The sequence below is a fragment of the Myotis lucifugus genome, unplaced genomic scaffold (genome assembly GCF_000147115.1).
Source record: "Myotis lucifugus unplaced genomic scaffold, Myoluc2.0 scaffold_110, whole genome shotgun sequence".
Lineage (NCBI taxonomy): Eukaryota > Metazoa > Chordata > Mammalia > Chiroptera > Vespertilionidae > Myotis > Myotis lucifugus.
Genome location: NW_005871158.1, coordinates 341,865 through 360,494, shown reverse-complemented (window position 1 = coordinate 360,494; position 18,630 = coordinate 341,865). Strand labels below are relative to the sequence as shown.

General features: G+C 39.7%; 1 protein-coding gene across 1 annotated transcript; it reads left to right on the top strand.

Annotated features, from left to right (window-relative positions):
- Nucleotides 1-427: 427 nt before the first annotated feature.
- Nucleotides 428-18,362, top strand: LOC102429207 (guanylate-binding protein 6-like). The gene is given in 12 exon segments (XM_014459567.2): nt 428-658; nt 3,214-3,414; nt 4,175-4,302; nt 6,463-6,572; nt 6,778-6,862; nt 6,864-6,975; nt 9,802-10,047; nt 14,247-14,527; nt 15,233-15,445; nt 16,370-16,472; nt 16,788-16,981; nt 17,929-18,362. Coding segments are annotated over 11 exon segments (1,872 nt in total). The 5' UTR covers nt 428-658; nt 3,214-3,227; the 3' UTR covers nt 18,142-18,362.
- Nucleotides 18,363-18,630: the final 268 nt, after the last annotated feature.

Here is an 18,630-nt window from a genome sequence, read left to right as displayed (position 1 = left end):
TTATATTATTTTAAGAAACACTCAGAATATAAACCCAGGACCCTTTTAATCCCCCCACACAGAGCCAACACACACACACACACACACACACACACACACACACACACACAGGAAAAATATGCTACAAAATACTAGCGATTATCTCTTGATTGGAAAAACAGGAGTCTTATGCACACAGTTATTGATAATGAGGAAGGATGAATTAATAATGAGTTTTTTAAAAGCCAGAAATGAAAAGGCAGTCTAAGCATAAAATTAAAGCAACAAAAATACCCCTGAGGGACAGGCTGCAGCCTTCTCTCAGCCAGCGGTTACGGGCTCACATTCAGCCCAGAAGCTCTGTGTTCACTGTGGGGTCGGGGAACACACGCCCCTTGAGGAGGAGCTGTCAGCGTGGGATTTCCGAACTGGGCGTGGAAGAAATGGCATCCTGCTTGCCTTCGGCGGAGGGGGAGAGGAGATGAAAATCAAATACTTAACTTTCCACAAAAGGTTGTGTTCTTTCGTTTTCGGTTCTTCTCAACCCAACTCATAACTGCTTGCCTATAACATCCCGCTCAGTTTTCAGCTTCTAAAGAGAACTGTGAGGACCCTGGGGAGCCAGACTCCGGAGGACGGGAGAGGCGAGAACTTATCCGCTGTCTGCAGTTTGAGACAGGTAAATTGGCTCAGAGACTTGGATTTCCTTGCACATGTTCATTAACTAACATCAACAATAACAAAGCGTGCTCCAGCACAGCACACCTGGCACTGGAGGCGAAGGCTCTTCACTGTCAGCCATGGAGGCAGCTGGCCGATGGTGGGGGCAGAGAAGGGGTGGCCCGCGGTACTAACAGCTCAGCCCCTCTGTTTGGATGGAAGGCTGCTGCAGGGCGGCAACCAGCACAGCTTGTTCCTGGGATGGGCTGATCCCTCTTGGGCACCCTCCCAGGCTGCACAAAGAGCCCTGCCTGGGAGAAGGAGGAGTGCATCCGACATCACCTGCTTGAAGGGGCTGAAGTCCTTTCTGTGACTGAGGAACCAAACCTGTCCTTTCCTAAGAAGCGCTGGTTGCAGTCACTTCCTCCATCTTCCCCCTCCCCATCTCAGACATTTCCCTGATGTCTGTGGGACAGTGAAAAAACAGAGAGAAGATGATCCTTAACATACAATTTAAACATTAAAACATTCTTTATTGCATTAACTGTATTTAGTATTCCAAAGATTCTATAAAGTGGTATTTAGATGAAACACTTCATTCTCACATATTTTAATCAACTATTAAAAATAACTATAAGGTCTAAGACGGGTTTTTATTCTACAGTTATCAAATGTTTAGTCCCTACCAAAAAATTATATCAATTATTGTTTTTAGATTCAATTGTTTTGCTGTGTCCTCTGTAAGAATGAAAACAAAATTCCTCAGCTTTTTTTTTAAGTTCTGTAAACTAGCAATAGAAAAGTGGGAGGAGGAGAGTGAGCAAGGAGGAGTGAGAAGGACCTGGGAGCTTGTTCTGGGACACATTGACCTGAGGAGCTGTGGGACAGAAGTGCAAATTCAACTTTCATTTGCAAGCAACTAGATCTTGGGCTTAAACCTCTCAATTTCTGATTCAAAATGGACTGAGGAATGGAGAGGTAGGGACACCTGTAGCCTGGTAGCCTGGTCTGCAGGGCTCAGTTGCTGGCTTTAGCTTCCTCATTAGGAGCAGTGGTAGCTGTGAGGTGACAACCTTGCAGGACTTCACATAACCAGGACAGTGGCAAGTGGAGAGGAAAAGAAGGGTGCATGGAGAGGTAAGAGATTAGGGAATGGAGTGGGGCCGGAGGCAGCTTCTTCATGCATGAGCTCAATGTTCCTCATTATAATGTGCATTAGGATACACTATGGCTTTTAATTTTAATTCCCCATGAGGTTCACCTCCTACACATTTTTTAAGATTTTTTAAAAATTTAATTATTTTTTTTATCAAGAGCAGACTTGGCTCAGAGAGCTCTGGCTTGTCTTTGTTTATTGAGTGAAAAAAAAAAAGGAAAGAAAGATGACCAAACACAGATGATCTGCATTATGATTGTGGCTTCACCTCCAGCTCTCAGTCACATCCTTAAAAGTTGGGAAAGGAGCATGCTGTCCCCTGGACAAGGCTATAATTCACTGCTCAGGCCAAAACTTGCTTAGGACACCGCCTGGCTCAGCTTCATTCTTGGTATGTTCTGAAAATCAGAACAAACCAGCATAGCACTTCCTGGAATATAAGAAGTACTTTCTCCTCCCTAACAAAGTCCTAGGTCAGACATGTCCAGGAATTATGCACACCCACTTGATATTTTCACATGGATATTTTTAACAGGACATGGAGAATGCAGAATTCATGAGGTCTTCTTGATATTCTTTATTGACTGTTTTATTAATATATGCTTTTTATTGTTTTATAACATAAGTCTATCTTTAAATTTTGATGCACCCTTCATTATGGAAAACAAAATAAATATCACATGACTCAGTTTGCCTGAACAGGGGATGACTGTTAAACTTTGTGGCCAAAAGAATTTTGAAGACTTCTAAAAAAGGAGAAAAATCAAAAGCTGTTTCTCTTCTGAAACCCCAAACTTTTTCAGTCTCTTCAGGATCATAAATGGAGCCATAGATACTACATTTTATTGGTCTGTCATATGTCAAACCAAATTGTCAAGCTAAAACCTCAGGTTTTGATGAATACTAGTCATCTCATCACTAGTTCTACAGCTGTTCTCAACAACTAGGACCATGAGACAGAGAGATGCATGAAACCTGTGGATTCACAATTCTTGGCCATGTCCCTGGGTTGTCCTAGTCTCAGGTCCTTCCTCAGAATCCACCTCACTATCCTCTTAGTGGCTGGTTAAAACTTAGGTTTGGGGAGAGGATGTTCACATGAGAGGGCTTTGCTTCTCAGTGGTGACCCTGGCATTGGGTAGAGCCACTTACCTGCAATATAAGATGTGACTGCCTAGTGCAGCAATAACATTCAACCTGAGGTCCTCACAGCATTGGGAACACTTTGGCTCTTGCAGAGATACACTGCAAGTACAGAACCAAAAATAGATAAATTTTTCATTGCAGGGCTTGGCCTATGCTTACTGTGCCAGAAATAAAGTAAAACATGCACACTGTCTTAAGATGATAGGTGCTTTGCAAAACTTTGCTTCAGAGAATAACGTTGCAATCTTATTTCTACTGGGATGTTCTTCTAGGTTTGCAGGTTGCCATGGCTTCTAGTCCCAACATGATGGCCCCCATTTGCCTGGTGGAAAATAACAATGAGCAGCTGTCAGTGAATCAGAAAGCTCTAGAGATTCTTGACCAGATTTCTGAGCCAGTGGTGGTCGTCGCCATGGTAGGACTGTATTATACAGGGAAATCTTACTTGAATCGGCTTGCAGGACAGAATCACGGTGAGTGGTGTCTCAGGCAGAGGACAATTCTTTGACTCCAGCTATATCACACTTTCGTAGTTTTCTTCACTAGTCACATAAAGAAAGAGCTAAATTCATTTCAATAAACCAATCTTCTAATTCTCACCACTAAATTTTTACCTTAATGTATTCTGTTACCATATTCTATGTTTTTCTCCTGTTCAGGAAAATCTATCCTACTAATGCATAGACCCCTTCTTTTACCTGTGCAAGCACTGGGGTTTTGAAATTGTGCCTCCTCTCTCATAACATGTTTTGCTTTCTCTGTGGAATATTCCCATCAACATATAATGATGTTTGAATATCTGTCATCATGTTTAAAGATTTTTGTGAGTTCACATCCCATTGTGGCAAATAACCCCTCCCATACGCTCTGCCATGTTTTTATCATTTTGACTGGAAAATATATGATCTCAATTTATTTTCTTTAGATGTCTCCCTTCTATCCACTTCTATCCATCTTTAGTGGATCATTCTTTTAAAATGCCCTTTTGATGGTCTTCAGTAACCTTTCTTATATCTGGTTCATTGTGAGCCCTTGCTGGGTAACATTCTCACTGTTAACATTCATCTCCTATTTGAAATAGATGACACACAGAGTAAAGCATTTTTTACAAAATAGAGAAAGCACCATCTTACATTCTGGAGTATTTCTATTCCAAAACATCTGACTGTGTAGCCCCTTGGCTGCTTAGAGTGTCTGTTGTCACTGTGAGCTGGGTCTCCCCTTCCTTTATAGGTTTCCCTCTGGGCTCCACGGTGCAGTCTGAAACCAAGGGCATCTGGATGTGGTGTGTGCCTCACCCCTATAAGCCTGATTGCACTCTGGTCCTTCTGGACACTGAGGGCCTGGGCGACGAGGAAAAGGTAAGGCAGAGAGTCACAGATAAGTTGTTTTCAACCTGAATAGTCTCATAATGAACTCTTTAATTTAACTGCTTGATCTATTTGTGAAATCTAGAAATCCAACTATATATCAGGCAAATGCTCGCTTGTTTGACTCTTATTTACAGGTGAGGTGTCATGGTACATTGTGTAAATTTTTTTCTATTTCTCGGCACTCATAAATAATTTGATTCAATTTAGTAAACAATTGCTGAGCACCATATTCCCCGATCTCTAAGTTAGTACTGTAGATACTAGTGACCCATGTAAAAGCCCTGCCCTCAATGAGTCTGCAGTCCTCTGGTGAAGTTCACCAAGTACTCACCAAGCATTCTGGAAGACTTTGAGACACCTCTGAATGAGATGGTTCTATAAAAGCATGGGTTTATCTTTCAACAAAATTTAAAATGAGTTTTTGATATTTTAGTTTTTTACTGAAGGGTAAAATGAATGATTTCTCCTTTTCTGCTTTTGTTTGAGACTTATTTGGAAATAGTACCTAAATTTCTACAACTTTCTATTTCTACCCAAAGAAGATTTAGAAATTTTGTGTTTATTTTGTGTATCAAACTAATCTTGCTGTGTAAATAATAGTCAGATCAAACAACTCTCCTTTTATGAGAAGAGACCTCTGTATGCTGCCATGTCTATTTCTACCCAAAGAAGATTTAGAAATTTTGTGTTTATTTTGTGTATCAAACTAATCTTGCTGTGTAAATAATAGTCAGATCAAACAACTCTCCTTTTATGAGAAGAGACCTCTGTATGCTGCCATGTCTACTTTTGCTTCTGTGGGTCTTTCCACCTGTAGGATATCTTCATTTATTCAAATTCACACTCTACGAAGTCTTTAATTTTCAGTCAAGATGCTGAGGAAGACTTCATGTTATGTAAAATTTTCCATCTTCCAGAGCTCTGGTCTTCCATGATGGACTTGTAAATTTTAATTTACTATTTTTTAAAATTTAACTTTAATATTGAAAGTATTACAGATGTCTCCCTTCCCCTCTCCCATTGATGCTTTCTTCCCATTTCCATCCCCTCCGCAGGACTTCACCATGCTATTGTCAGTGTCGATAGATTGTGCATTCAGGCATACAAGTTCTTTGATTGATCTCTTCCCTCCCCCCCTTAATTTACTATTATAGCTACAGGTTCCAATGATTATACATGTTATTATGATGTAAGCCTCCTGTAGATATTATTCTTGTTATATTCATTGCTACAGATGTTTGTCATGGCTTTGAAATAGTCACCTTGAAAGTAATATTTGTCATTTTAAACTGCTTTTTAATTTTAACAACAGTGGAAATTCAGTAGCTTCCCATAAACATTTCTTGAATATATCTCCAGTTATGTTAACTATGGACTATTTTATATAGTCCATGACCAACAAATATATGTAGAATAAATATGTGCTAACACTGTTCATTGATCCTAATAGCACACCAGGTGCTGCGCTGTTATTTTATATGTTATTTTATTTCATCTGCTTCACTAAAAAGAAAACTCTGTGATGACAGAATCTTTTTATATATGAAAGAATCACAGTCACAAGTAATGTTATTGTAATTGCTAAAGCTCATATGTGTATACTAGTAACCCGTTGTGCGAAATCGCCCAAGAACTGGGGCCCCCTCCTCCCTCCTCCCCCCCTCCCCCATGCCATGGGACTGTCCCAAGTCCCAGAGTCCCTCCCCATGTGGCCGGTGCTCTGTGGGACGGCCCCAAGTCCTGGAGTGACACCCTGATGCCCTGCCTCCAAGTCCCACTCAGCATCCGCTGGGCCCCACCCCCATGGCACATGTGGTGGGCCTTGGAAACAGCGGCAGAAGTCACACGAAGCAGACGCCGGGAACCTGCAGCCCCACGGGGCCACAGGAACCCTGGTGGAAGCCATGCAGAGTGGCCACCAGCCCACTCCCCATACCCCACCTCCACTATGTGCACCACCATCTTGTGATGGTGTTACGGTGTGAGGGTCGATTTACTTCTTTATTATATAGGATATGCTGGCCTTCAAACTTACTTATTTGCACGGTGAGTACATTACCTGAAATAAAAGGAAGGACTGTTAGACTTAGTGTCTGAATGAATTTCTATAGGGTAAATCCTGAATGTCTTGCCTTAATGTACTTCCAGGGCGACCCTAAGAATGACTCGTGGATCTTTGCCCTGGCTGTGCTGCTATGTAGCAGCTTCGTCTACAACAGCCTGAGCACCATCAACCACCAGGCCCTGGAGCAGCTGCAGTATCCTTCCAGGAACCCAGCCTCCATGTGTCATGGCTTCAATGGGAATGGAGATCCAGTCAGTTTCTCCTTCCATCTCACTTAGTTGCCCTTGGTAGACCAAAAGGATCCAGAGTGAAAAAGAGTGTTTATAATACTCTTTCTTTTAATTAGAGAAATGTGGGAATTGTGGATAGAAAGTTTATTTTCCTTAGCCAGGTCCTAGTTATGTGACAAAGCTGACAGAACTCATCAGGGCAAAGTCCTCCCCTACACCAGATGGAGTAGAAGATTCAGCAGAATTTGTGAGTTTTTTTTCCAGACTTTATCTGGATCGTACGGAATTTCACCCTGGAGCTGATGTTAAATGGTCGTCCTATCACAGCAGATGAGTATTTGGAGAATGCCTTGAAGCTGATTCCAGGTAATAGAGCATGGCTGGGCAGTGGATGGTCTAATACAGATGGGAGGTACTAAACATTACATCTGGAGTTGCATTTGTACTTGAGACTAGAAGTCTGCAGAAATGGTGGCTGGGAATGGGTTGAAAAGCTTTATGGACTGGAGTTTAAGTTCACTTGAGAAAAGTAGAGCCTAAAGAGAGTGAAACTATTCATAACCCATTTGTTCTTTACACATTGTAACTGAGAATCCAACTGTAACTTTGAATACAGAGTTGCTAAAGCCTTCTAAAGAGCAGATATTTATGTTTATTATTTTAGCTTCTGCTTTTCTGTGTTGAGGAAAACAACTGATCAAATACTTGTTTGGCATATAATTACAATGAAAAACCTATCTAATGAAAAAATATTTTTCATGTAATTAGACATGATTCTTCTGAAAGGGACATATAACTTTCTAATGTCTTTATACATATGTTATCTGTAAATATGACTTTATGTTCTAATAAACTGAAAGAAGAATGTTTTATCTTTTCAATCTAACATTTTGGGATATTTTTAATAATTATCCTAATATAATTTTAATTTTCATATCATAGATTTTTATTTTTAAAACAATTTTATTATTCTAGTAAAATTTACACTCAATATAATTTTGTATTATTTTCTGGTGTATATTGTAGTGATTAGATATCACATACTTTACAAAGTGATTGCCCCTATACTTCAAGTACCCACCTGGCATAATTATTACAATATTATTAAATATATTCCCTATGCTGTATTTTACATCCCCCTGACTATTTTGTAACTACCAACTTGTATTTGTACTTCAACTTTTTCACCCAGTGCTCCAACACACCCCCCCCCGCACCCCCACAGCCATCGATTTTTCTCTGTATCTGTTACTCTGTTTCAATTTTGTTCTTTAGAATCCACATATAAGTTAAATCAAATGATATTTGTCTTTCTCTGTCTAACTTATTTCACTGAGGATAGTATTCTCTAGATTCATCCATGTTGTCTCAAATAGTATGATTTCATTCTTTTTTTATGACCAAGTAGTATTCCATTGCGTATATGTACCACTTCTTGTTTATCTACTTGTCTATTGTTGAGCACTTGGGTTACTTCCATATTTTGGATATCATAAATAATGCTGCATTGAATATAGGAGTCATATAGTCTTTTGAATTAGTGTTTTGGATTTCTTTGGATACATAACCTGAAGTGAAGTCACTGGGTCATAAGGCAGTTCTATTTTCAATTTTTTTGAGAAGATTCCATACTCTTTCCCATAGTAGCCACACAAATCTACATTCTCACAAACAGTGCACAATGGTTCCTTTTTTCCCCCACACCCTCACCAACCCTTATTGCTTATTGATTTATTAATGAGAGCCATTCGGACAGGCATGAGGTGATATCTCATTGTGGTTTTAACTTGCATTTCTCTGATGATTAGCGATGTTGAACATCTTTTCATATGTGTATTGGCCTTCATGTCTGAGATTTTACTGTCTATGTTTTATTATAGTAGTTTTATGGTTTTGAGTCTTACATTTAAGTCTTTAATCTATTTTGAGCTTATTCTTGTATATGGTGTCAGAAGGTGGTGTAGTTTCACTTCTTTTGCACATATTTGTCTAATTTCCCAACATCATGCACCGCTAGGCTGCCTTTACCCCATTGTATGTTGTTTTGCCTCCTTTGTCATCTATTAATTGATCATATTTGCATGGGTTTATTTCTGGGCACTCTGTTGTGTTCAATTGATCTATATGTCTGTTTTTATTCCAGCACTATGCTGCTTAGATTACCACATCATTGTATTATAGCTTGATATCAGGTAGCATAATACCTCCAACTTTGTTCTTCCTTCTCAGTATTTCTGTGGCTATTTGGGATCATTTATGCTTTCATATAAGTTTTTGGATTATATTTTGTGGTGTTGTGAAAACACCTTTGGTATTTTGACAGGGATTGTGTTGACTCCATAGATTCCTTTGGGCATTATTTTAATTATGTTAATTCTATCTGTATCATAGTTCCCCCCCCCCAATTTCCACATATTTACCCTTGCTAAAATAATAAAAATATTTGAATGGGTTACATTTACATGGGCATGAAGGTATCTGATGAACCTGTGAAAGAAATACCACTTCTGATTTATACACTCTTGATTTCATGTTTGTATTTACTGTTTCTCAAAACAATGAGAAATGGGCTATACAGAACAGCAAAGCTATCAAATGAAATATACTTCTTTACCTTAAAGAATGTAGAGACTAATGGTGATATCTTAAAATTATGTTTTAGCTTCATTTACTCTTCAGTCTTCAAAGGTTTTTATTTTTTTAAAAGCTAATGCTGTACAGATTATTTTTAGCATCTAAACAGTTTTCCTTAGATAATCTGATGTTATTTCTAACATTGCTTCATTAAGTCTTGCTTGGGCTCTTCATTTTGATCTATAGCTTCATTTCCCCATGGGATCAAGTAGACCAAAAACTTACATTTGACCCATGTTTCTGTTATTCATTCAGTAGCTAATATTGACAATATAGACAATACTCTATTTTTAGGTCCAATAATAGCAATAGGTTGTTGTAGTTCTTTTTAAATCATGTTTTTTCTCTTCCAAATTTTTTCTCCAGAGTTGCATCATTGGTAAATTTGATGTTAAAGAAGCATTTGAATGGATAGCTATGCTAAAGGAGTTATAAACACAAGTTATACAGATAGAATAGGGCAAAGATACAAAAGTCCCTGTCATAAAAATCTTTAGGTCCCTTGTCCTCAGACTGCTCCTACTGTAATATCTGTTTTTGTTTGTTTTAATCTTTCAGGCCAGAATCCCAAAGCTCAAATATCTAATCTCTCTAGAGAGTGCATCCGCCATTTCTTTCCAAGAAGGAAGTGTTTTGTCTTTGACCGGCCAACAAATGATGAAGAACTCCTAGCCCATATTGAGAAGGTTGTAGACAACCAACTGAATCCTAAATTTCAGGAACAAACAAAGAACTTCTGTTCTTACATCCTCACCCAGGCGAGGACCAAGACCCTCAGGGAGGGAATCACAGTCACTGGGAAACGTGAGTCTCCATTTCACATTTTGTGGGGCCTGATATTTGTTGAATATATTATAGGATGTGTTCTCCAGGATTTGTGTTTGATTCTACATAGAATTATGGGTCTACAGATATTCATACTCAACGAAGACACATGTATACTTGTCACACATGTATACTTGGGTGATTATAAATTCCTCTCTAAAATTACAACCATTGACAGCTAAATCTGCAGCATCCATACATATAAAAAGTCTTCTACTAATAATGAATCACTAACTGGGGATAAAAACAGAATACACTGTTTCCTCAATTGAAGTTCTTTATTATGAATGTGATTTGCAAGGAGAATACAAAAGATATTTTTGGGGGTTAGAGCAATTTAACAATGCACCTTAGCCCATAAAGCTCTGAAAATTTACTGGACTCTGCATAATTAGGAAAAAAAATAGAATCACATTTACCTTACCTCATCTGTCTACCTATGTAAATAATTTGCTTCTAAGATTTTTAATAGGAAATTATGTTTCCAGATATCCTTTAGAATGTTAGATAAAGGTTGATACTGAATTATTTTAGCCTTGTGGTCAGAAGAAACATACAAATTAAGAGTCAATAAAACCATAGTGTTACTGGAGGAAATATGTTCTTCTGTGGTGTTGTGTGAAAGGAATTTCAGGGACTCTCTTGTAGGAGGAGTTTTACACGATAATGGCAAGGTTTATTAAAGTGAAAAGCAAAGTATACTCTTAGGGAGACAAAGAGCTGGCAGACTAGAGGGCAGCTACTGCCCTGAGGTGTTTGTGAACCTTCCCCATATATATTTGGGTTTGAGAAAGAGCAGGCTTTCTTAAAAACTATCCAATACCTTTCTTTTTTTATTATTAAATCTTTATTGTTCAGATTATTACATTTGTTCCTCTTTTTTCCCCCCATAACTCCACTCCACCCAGTTCCCACCCCACCCTCCACCCTCACACCCCACCCACTGTCCTCATCCATAGGTGCGCGATTTTTGTCTAGTCTCTTCTCACATCCCCCACACCCCTATCCCCCCCCAAGAATAGTCAGTCCATTCCCTTTCTATGCCCCTGATTCTATTATAATCACCAGTTCATTCTGTTCATCAGATTATTTATTCACTTGATTTTTAGATTCACTTGTTGATAGATGTGTATTTGTTGTTCATAATTTGTATCTTTACCTTCTTCTTCTTCTTCCTCTTCTTAAAGGATACCTTTCAGCATTTCATATAATACTGGTTTGGTGATGATGAACTCCTTTAGCTTTTTCTTATCTGTGAAGCTCTTTATCTGACCTTCAATTCTGAATGATAACTTTGCTGGATAAAGTAATCTTGGTTGTAGGTTCTTGGTATTCATCACTTTGAATATTTCTTGCCACTCCCTTCTGGCCTGCAAAGTTTCTGTTGAGAAATCAGCTGACAGTCGTATGGGTACTCCCTTGTAGGTAACTGACTTTCTTTCTCTTGCTACTTTTAGGATACTCTCTTTGTTTTTTGCTCTTGGCATTTTAATTATGATGTGTCTTGGTGTGGTCCTCTTTGGATTCCTTTTGTTTGGGGTTCTATGCGCTTCCTGGACTTGGAAGTCTATTTCTTTCACCAGGTAGGGGAAGTTTTCTATCATTATTTCTTCAAATAGGTTTTCAATATCTTGCTTTCTCTCTTCTTCTGGCACCCCTATAATTCTGATGTTGGTACACTTGAAGCTGTCCCAGAGGCTCCTTACACTATCTTCGTATTTTTGGATTCTTTTTTCATTTTGCTTTTCTACTTGGGTGTTTTTTGCTTCTTTGTATTTCAAATCTTTGACTTGATTCTTGCGCTCCTCTGGTCTGCTGTTGGGAGTCTGTATAATATTCTTTCTTTCAGTCAGTGTATGCTTAATTTCTAGTTGGTTCTTTATCACAACATCGAGGGTCTCACTAGATTTCTTGAGGATCTCACTACATTTATCGGCGGTCTCACCAGTCTTTTCGAGGGTCTTACTAAATTTATCGGCAGCTTCTAGACCAGGGGTGGGCAAACTTTTTGACTCGAGGGCCACAATGGGTTCTTAAACTGGACCGGAGGGCCGGAACAAAAGCATGGATTGAGTGTTTGTGTGAACTAATATAAATTCAAAGTAAACATCATTACATAAAAGGGTACGGTCTTTTTTTTTTTTTAGTTTTATTCATTTCAAATGGGCCGGATCCAGCCCGCGGGCCATACTTTGCCCCACGGCTGTTCTAGACAGTTCTTGAAAAACCTTAAAAGTGTGGTTTTGAACTCTATATCCAGCAGTTTGCTTTCCTCCATTTCTGTCATTTGTGTCCTGTTTCTTTGTCTCCACATTTTTTATGCTTCCTTGTGTTGATAAAGTGGTTTTCTGTGCTAAGTGTCCTCTAGGGCCCAGTGGTTCAGCCTCCCCAATTACCTGAGGAGGACACTCTTGGTGTTCCCCCTTGTGGTCTTTGTGCACAGTCTTGTTGTAGTTAAGCCTTGATTGTTGTAAGTAACACTGGGAGGGGTTGACCTCCAGGCCAATGGCTGTGAGAGTCAGCTGTGTCTGCAGTGGGAGAACTTCTGTCCTGGAGCTCTAGGGAGGTGCTAATCTAGCCTCTGCCTGAGGGTATCCATCAAACGCCTCCCTGCAAGGCTTGGGCGGGGCGGGTCCCAGGGGGTCAAAAGGGCGGGCGGAGCAGGCCCCGCCTCTCAGTGTCCCAGCAATTGCTGCCCTTGAGTTCTGACCGATGCCAGACAGTCCTGCTTCTCCCGTATGAGTCTAGGTCCCCAGAGACTCGCCCAGAACTGGAGCTCAGAGCCTGAGACTCCCTCCCGATTGAAAAAGACAACTGCGCCCTCAGCCGCTAGCCCGCTCCGCATGTGCCTCTGTACCTTAGTATTTTACTTCCGCATCGTGCCTCCTCTGAGTCTCAGTATGCTTTTCTCTTTCCTTCTAGTTGTAGAATTTCCGCTCAGCCAGCCTTCCTGTGGTTCTGGGTGATGTCCGTTCTGTCTTTTAGTTGTATTTTTGAAGTGGTTGTGCGAGGCAGCAAACTCCGGTGTTTACCTATGCTGCCATCTTGGTTTCTCCTCCCAATCTCTTTCCTGTCTTCTTCAGGGCTTGTGCCTTTTCCCTATGCAATCTTTCTTGCAGATTTTCCCAGTTTTGTTCTCCCCCATTTATGGTCCGAATTTTGGCTCCAATTGCACATACGTCATAGTTTTGCTTGGTCATTTGGTTCTTATAGTGCAGGTACTTTGTAAAGGATCTCCCTCTGCACCATTTTTCTCCCATTCTGGGTAGTTGGGTGGACTCCCCAGCTTGACTCTAAGGCTGTTATTTCCTACTTAATCAGGCTTTATCAGATGTCTGATTCCATTGGCTCCCTGGTCTCCTGTTAATATCTAGCTAACTGCATAGTCCAACAATAGTAGAAGGATGTAGTGTGTGTGTGTGTGTGTGTGTGTGTGTGTGTGTGTGTTTGTGTGTGTGTGTATGAGTTTTTGTAAGTGAGAGACAAAAAGACAGAGAGATTTAGAAATGTAGAGTGTTGTGGATGAAAGGGGCCACACGCTGACCTGACAAGCTCAGGGAAGGCCTGTGTGGCAGCCTGGCAGACTCAGAGACCTAAAATAACCACAAAGGATGGTCTGAAATTAAACTTTAACTAAAAGCAGTTATGGTGGGCAGTTTTGTCCTAGGCCAGTATCTTCACTAACAAGATCAACTTTCATCCTTACTGAGCCCATTTGCCTTTTTGCCTCTAAGATAACATACCCTTGAAATGTCTGGGTAACTTGTAACTTCCCTTTTTCTGGAGCCCCTGGGGCACAACCAAATGTTCTGGGCGCCAGGACAGATACCACAAATTCCTTCATTATCATGTTAATTGATCCTGCACCCACCTAAGTATGTGTCCATCATTTTACTTTTTATCCTAGCACAGAGGTTTCCCCGCTTCGTTTAATCCCACCTCCTTAAATCTGTCACCAATGAATTTCATGTATAAATACGGATGTAACCCTGCCATTCTCCGGAGCACTATCTCAATTCGTTGAGGTTCTGCTTCCCGACATATGTCGACAGTTTGGCTCAAATAAACTCAAAAATTCTTTACAGGTTTTCAATGGTTTTTTTACGTTAACAGTGTGAACCATAGATCCCGTTGAGTGATAAACTGATATTTATCCCTTAAATTTCCTGGCTTATTAGGGCTAAGGACTCTGGTGGTGACTTATGTGGATGCCATCAACAGTGGTGCAGTGCCTTGTTTGGAGAATGCGGTTACAACACTGGCCCAGCTTGAGAACTCTGGGGCCATTCAAAAGGCAGCCAATCATTACAGAGAGCAGATGGCCCAGAGAGTGAGCTTCCCCACAGACACGCTGCAGGAGCTGCTGGACCTGCATGCAGCCTGTGAGAAGGAAGCCATTGCGATCTTCATGGAGCACTCCTTCAAGGATGACAACCAGGCGTTCCTGAAGAATCTTGTGGTACTTTGTCATAGTATTTATTTATCCTTTGTGAATCTTCCCTTGAAAAATGAAGCCTAGAAGAGCTTTTCTGACTCCAGTCCTCTTCTCTTACTCATGGATTTAGTAGTCTGGATTTCGAGGGATACAATTTAAAAACATTGCATTTTTGTCGCACCCTAATCACCAAACTTCAGTACTTTATCCAAAAATTTCTCCAATCTCTGATGCATAGTTACCATAGACATCTTTCTGAACTGAATACTTATTTTAATTCAATAAAGTATTGAAGACCCAAAAGTCATTCCTTGGCTAGTCATTTTCTTGAGCTCACTATCCCCATTCTCAGGAATCAAATGTCTCTTAACAGACCCTCATACCAGGCTGTTTTCAACTCCAGGCTCCTTGTTGTATCATTATGTCATTGAAGATTGAATTAACAAAATTTACAGCTGCAAGGAGCCATGGAGATAAAGTAATTCAATACCAACATTTTGGATGAAGAACCTGAGACCCAAGGGGATTAGAAGATTTCCCCTGCCTCCGTGGAATTTTCAGGGTTGTGAGTAAAGGAAGCCTTGTAATTCTTGTTTTATTCCAAGTCCTTCTCCAACAGAATGCTTTTCTCATAAGAACCACAGCTAGGCTTCCGTCCATCAGGTTCTTTGGAGTTTTTTCTCCCCTGTTCCTTTCTCCTGGTGACAGCCCTCTATACTTCCCTTGTAGGAAATCATAAAGGATAAGAAGGATGAGTTCTTGCTGCAGAACGAAGAGGCATCTGTTAAATTCTGCCAGGAACAACTTGAGCAGCTTTCCATGTCCCTGATGGAAGGTATTTCAGCAGGCATTTTTTCTATTCCTGGTGGTCACAAGCTCTACATGGAAACAAAGGAAAGGATTGAACAGGACTACTGGCAAGTGCCCAGGAAAGGAGTGAAGGTGAGGAATAAGGGGAGTGTAGGGATCCTCCAGATTAAAGTCAAGAGAGTCTCCTGGAAATCAGAGAGTATAGCACCAGTTGTGGGTAATATCAGGACTGTTTTAGCATTTAAGGTTATTTCATCTTTTTTCCTGAGAAGAGTCATAATAACCATTCTCAGAAATGAATATGGATTTCTGAAATCCAAGTAAGATATAAGGGAAATAATCATTTTTTCCATCCAACAAAATGGCATTCAGTGTGTTAAAGGCAAACAATTTACAAGTTAAAGTCAGAGTTTTTGTATTCAAGGCTGATCAACAGAGAAAAGGAACTCAAACACGTACACAATTGCATATAGCATTAAAATACTTATGAAACTGAGATAGTTGGTTTCATAGGTGACAGAAACAAGTAATAATATCAAAATAATAATGATAATAATGCAATTAATATTTATTGAACTTTTATTGTTAAGACATAATATTCAGTTCTTTCCTGAGAATTTTAATTTTATGCTTCAAGTAATATTAAGAGGCATCTATACATTTTGTGAACATTTCACACATCTGAACTGAGAGGCAGAGATGGATTAAAAGGACTTGCTTAAAGAAACAACCAGCAAATGGCAGAGGAAAACAGCAACACTAATTGGAGTTAACATTTCTCCCTGGGAGGCAACTATACAAAAGCACCAGAGACAGTGGTTGTGCAGAACTGAACATGGTTCTCACTGGCTGGAATGTAGAGTGAATAGAAGAATGTAGCACTAGGGGAGAGACTTCAGGGGTATGAAAAGCTTCTGGTCTCTCTAACGAGATTGGAAACCGTGTGGAGACATGATGCAGTTTTATTTAGGAAGAAAAAATAATCTGGACATTGTTATTGTGAAGCCTATTCTTCCCAGTGGAAATTAAGTTCTTTGTTCCTTCTTGTCCCCTCAGGCACATGAGGTTCTACAGAGGTTCCTGCAGTCGCAGGCAGCAATAGAGAATTCCATCCTGCAGGCAGACAAAGTGCTCACGGACGGAGAGAAGGCCATGGCAGGTAAGGGGCAGGGCTGGGCTCACAATGGGTGGCAGGTACCTGCACTGTCCTTTGACAGCTGTGAGAACAAAACCTCCTGACACAAGGAGCTTTCTCTCCTTCTGTGGGACACTCTCTAACTCTGAAAACATCAAGACATATCAGCCAGCCAGGGCCTTTCCCATCACACTCTGAAATGTGTCATTGATGGTGTGGCAAGGGAGCAGTTCAGAGTCTTCCACCTCCCTTACCAGTTTGTTTTGTTCTCAGAGCTCAGGAAGGTAGAGATTAGTCCTCACCTAATTTTCTTCCCTCTGTCAAACCTCCCTGGGGCAGCAGAGCCGGCCAAGAAGGAGGCAGCTGAGAAGGAACAGGAGCTGCTGAGACAGAAACTACAGGAGCAGCAGCAGCAGATGGAGGCACAGAAGAGGAGTATCGAGGAAAATATATTGCAAATAAAGGAGAAGCTGGAGAGGGACAGAGAGAATTTATTAAGAGAGCAGAATATGATGTTGGAGCATAAATTGAAGGTAAGCCCTGCTATGGCCTCAGTAGTGCTCCATGGTCATTGTCTGGTACTTAAGGTGGGATGGAGAATGTTACAGGAAGACCATGGAGGAAACACCATTGCCATTTACTACTTGTGATTTGTTAAAACCTTGAATCTTCCCTTTGTTCCCTTTCTTTGTAAAAAGTATCTTTGAAATCTACTCTGTGCATACACTCTGGAGTAGTCAGGACAAGCATCTCACCTTTGAATATTTGGACAATATAAATAGGTTCTGAGGTGTGATTTTGGGTTATTTTAAAATGACTTATTTTGCCTGAATAAATAGGTATATTTTTATTATGACCACCAACTGGTTTGCTTTACCAAGATCATTGCCTATTATCAGGAACCCTGCTACCTTCCAAAGACTTTAAGGTAAATCTATGCTGACAATAAACTATCAGAAATGTCCAGATTAAAAATACAGAGATATGACAGCTTCAAATTTGCTGCACTGTTCCCAGGTATGGAGCGTCTACCCAAGTTATCATATGGCAGAGGAAGAATTCCTGATTGGCTATCTGTATGTGTTTATAATAAGATTCTAGAACAATGTATAATTTCCCATTATTTCTACATTTGATTGGCCCCATTATTCCAAGTGGGACTGAGAATTGGTGCCAGCAGACCAAGGTTACTTCTCAACTGATATTGAGACACTGGCACACATTGCATTTGTCCTCAAGCCAGGCTTAGCATCCTAGCAAAACCCTAAGGATATATGAATATTTGTAAGACTGTAAACTATGCTTTCTTTCAGTGTTTAGGTCCAAGACAGGATTATTTTTTTTGTTGCAAAATTATCCTTGATTGTGTAAGAGAGAACAATTTTAAGAGTGAAAAGAAAGAGTTCTTAAATAGAAAGTGAAATTCTTGAAAAACATGGGAGTTTAAAATGTTTTATTTCCATTCTCATTTCTTTTTAAGATTCAAGAAGATCTGCTTAGAGAAGGATTTAAAAAGAAATCTGAAGAGATAAATGCAGAGATCAATCGTGTGAGAAATTGGATTGATAGTGGTCAATGGACTGCAAAAACCATAGATAGAATTGGCACTGAGCTCACTTCAATATTGTGTGATCCTGGTAAACTTATTGGTAATATTATGAAAGGCATAGACTCAGAGTTTAAAAAGAAATAATTCTCCTTGGAAAGAAATTATTGAATGTGGATATAAGCTATAGCTTGTTTTTAGTGTGTATTCTTTTCAATTTCATTCATCCAAGTCTTAAACAAAAAAAGGTGCCTACTAAAGGATATCAATGCCTAGCCCTCATTAGATAGAATTAATGCTCCTATGCTTTGATATAGCATGTTTACTTTATGAAATATGCACATTTAAATAAATATACTTACAAACAATTCATCGACTTATCGCTTTAAATGACAAAAGATTGGAAACTACAAAAATATTCATTGATATAAATTGGTAATATAATTAAACATGTGCACATGCTGGAATATTATGCAGCCAGTAAGTAGAGAATTCAGCTCTATTTTTATAAATATACAACAATGTTGAAAATACATTGTAAAGTGAATAAAGGAGGAACACAAGAAGTGTATAATGTGTTTACTGGAAAAAAGGTAATTGCTGTGTGTAATCATAGGTATGTGTACCTATGGGAAC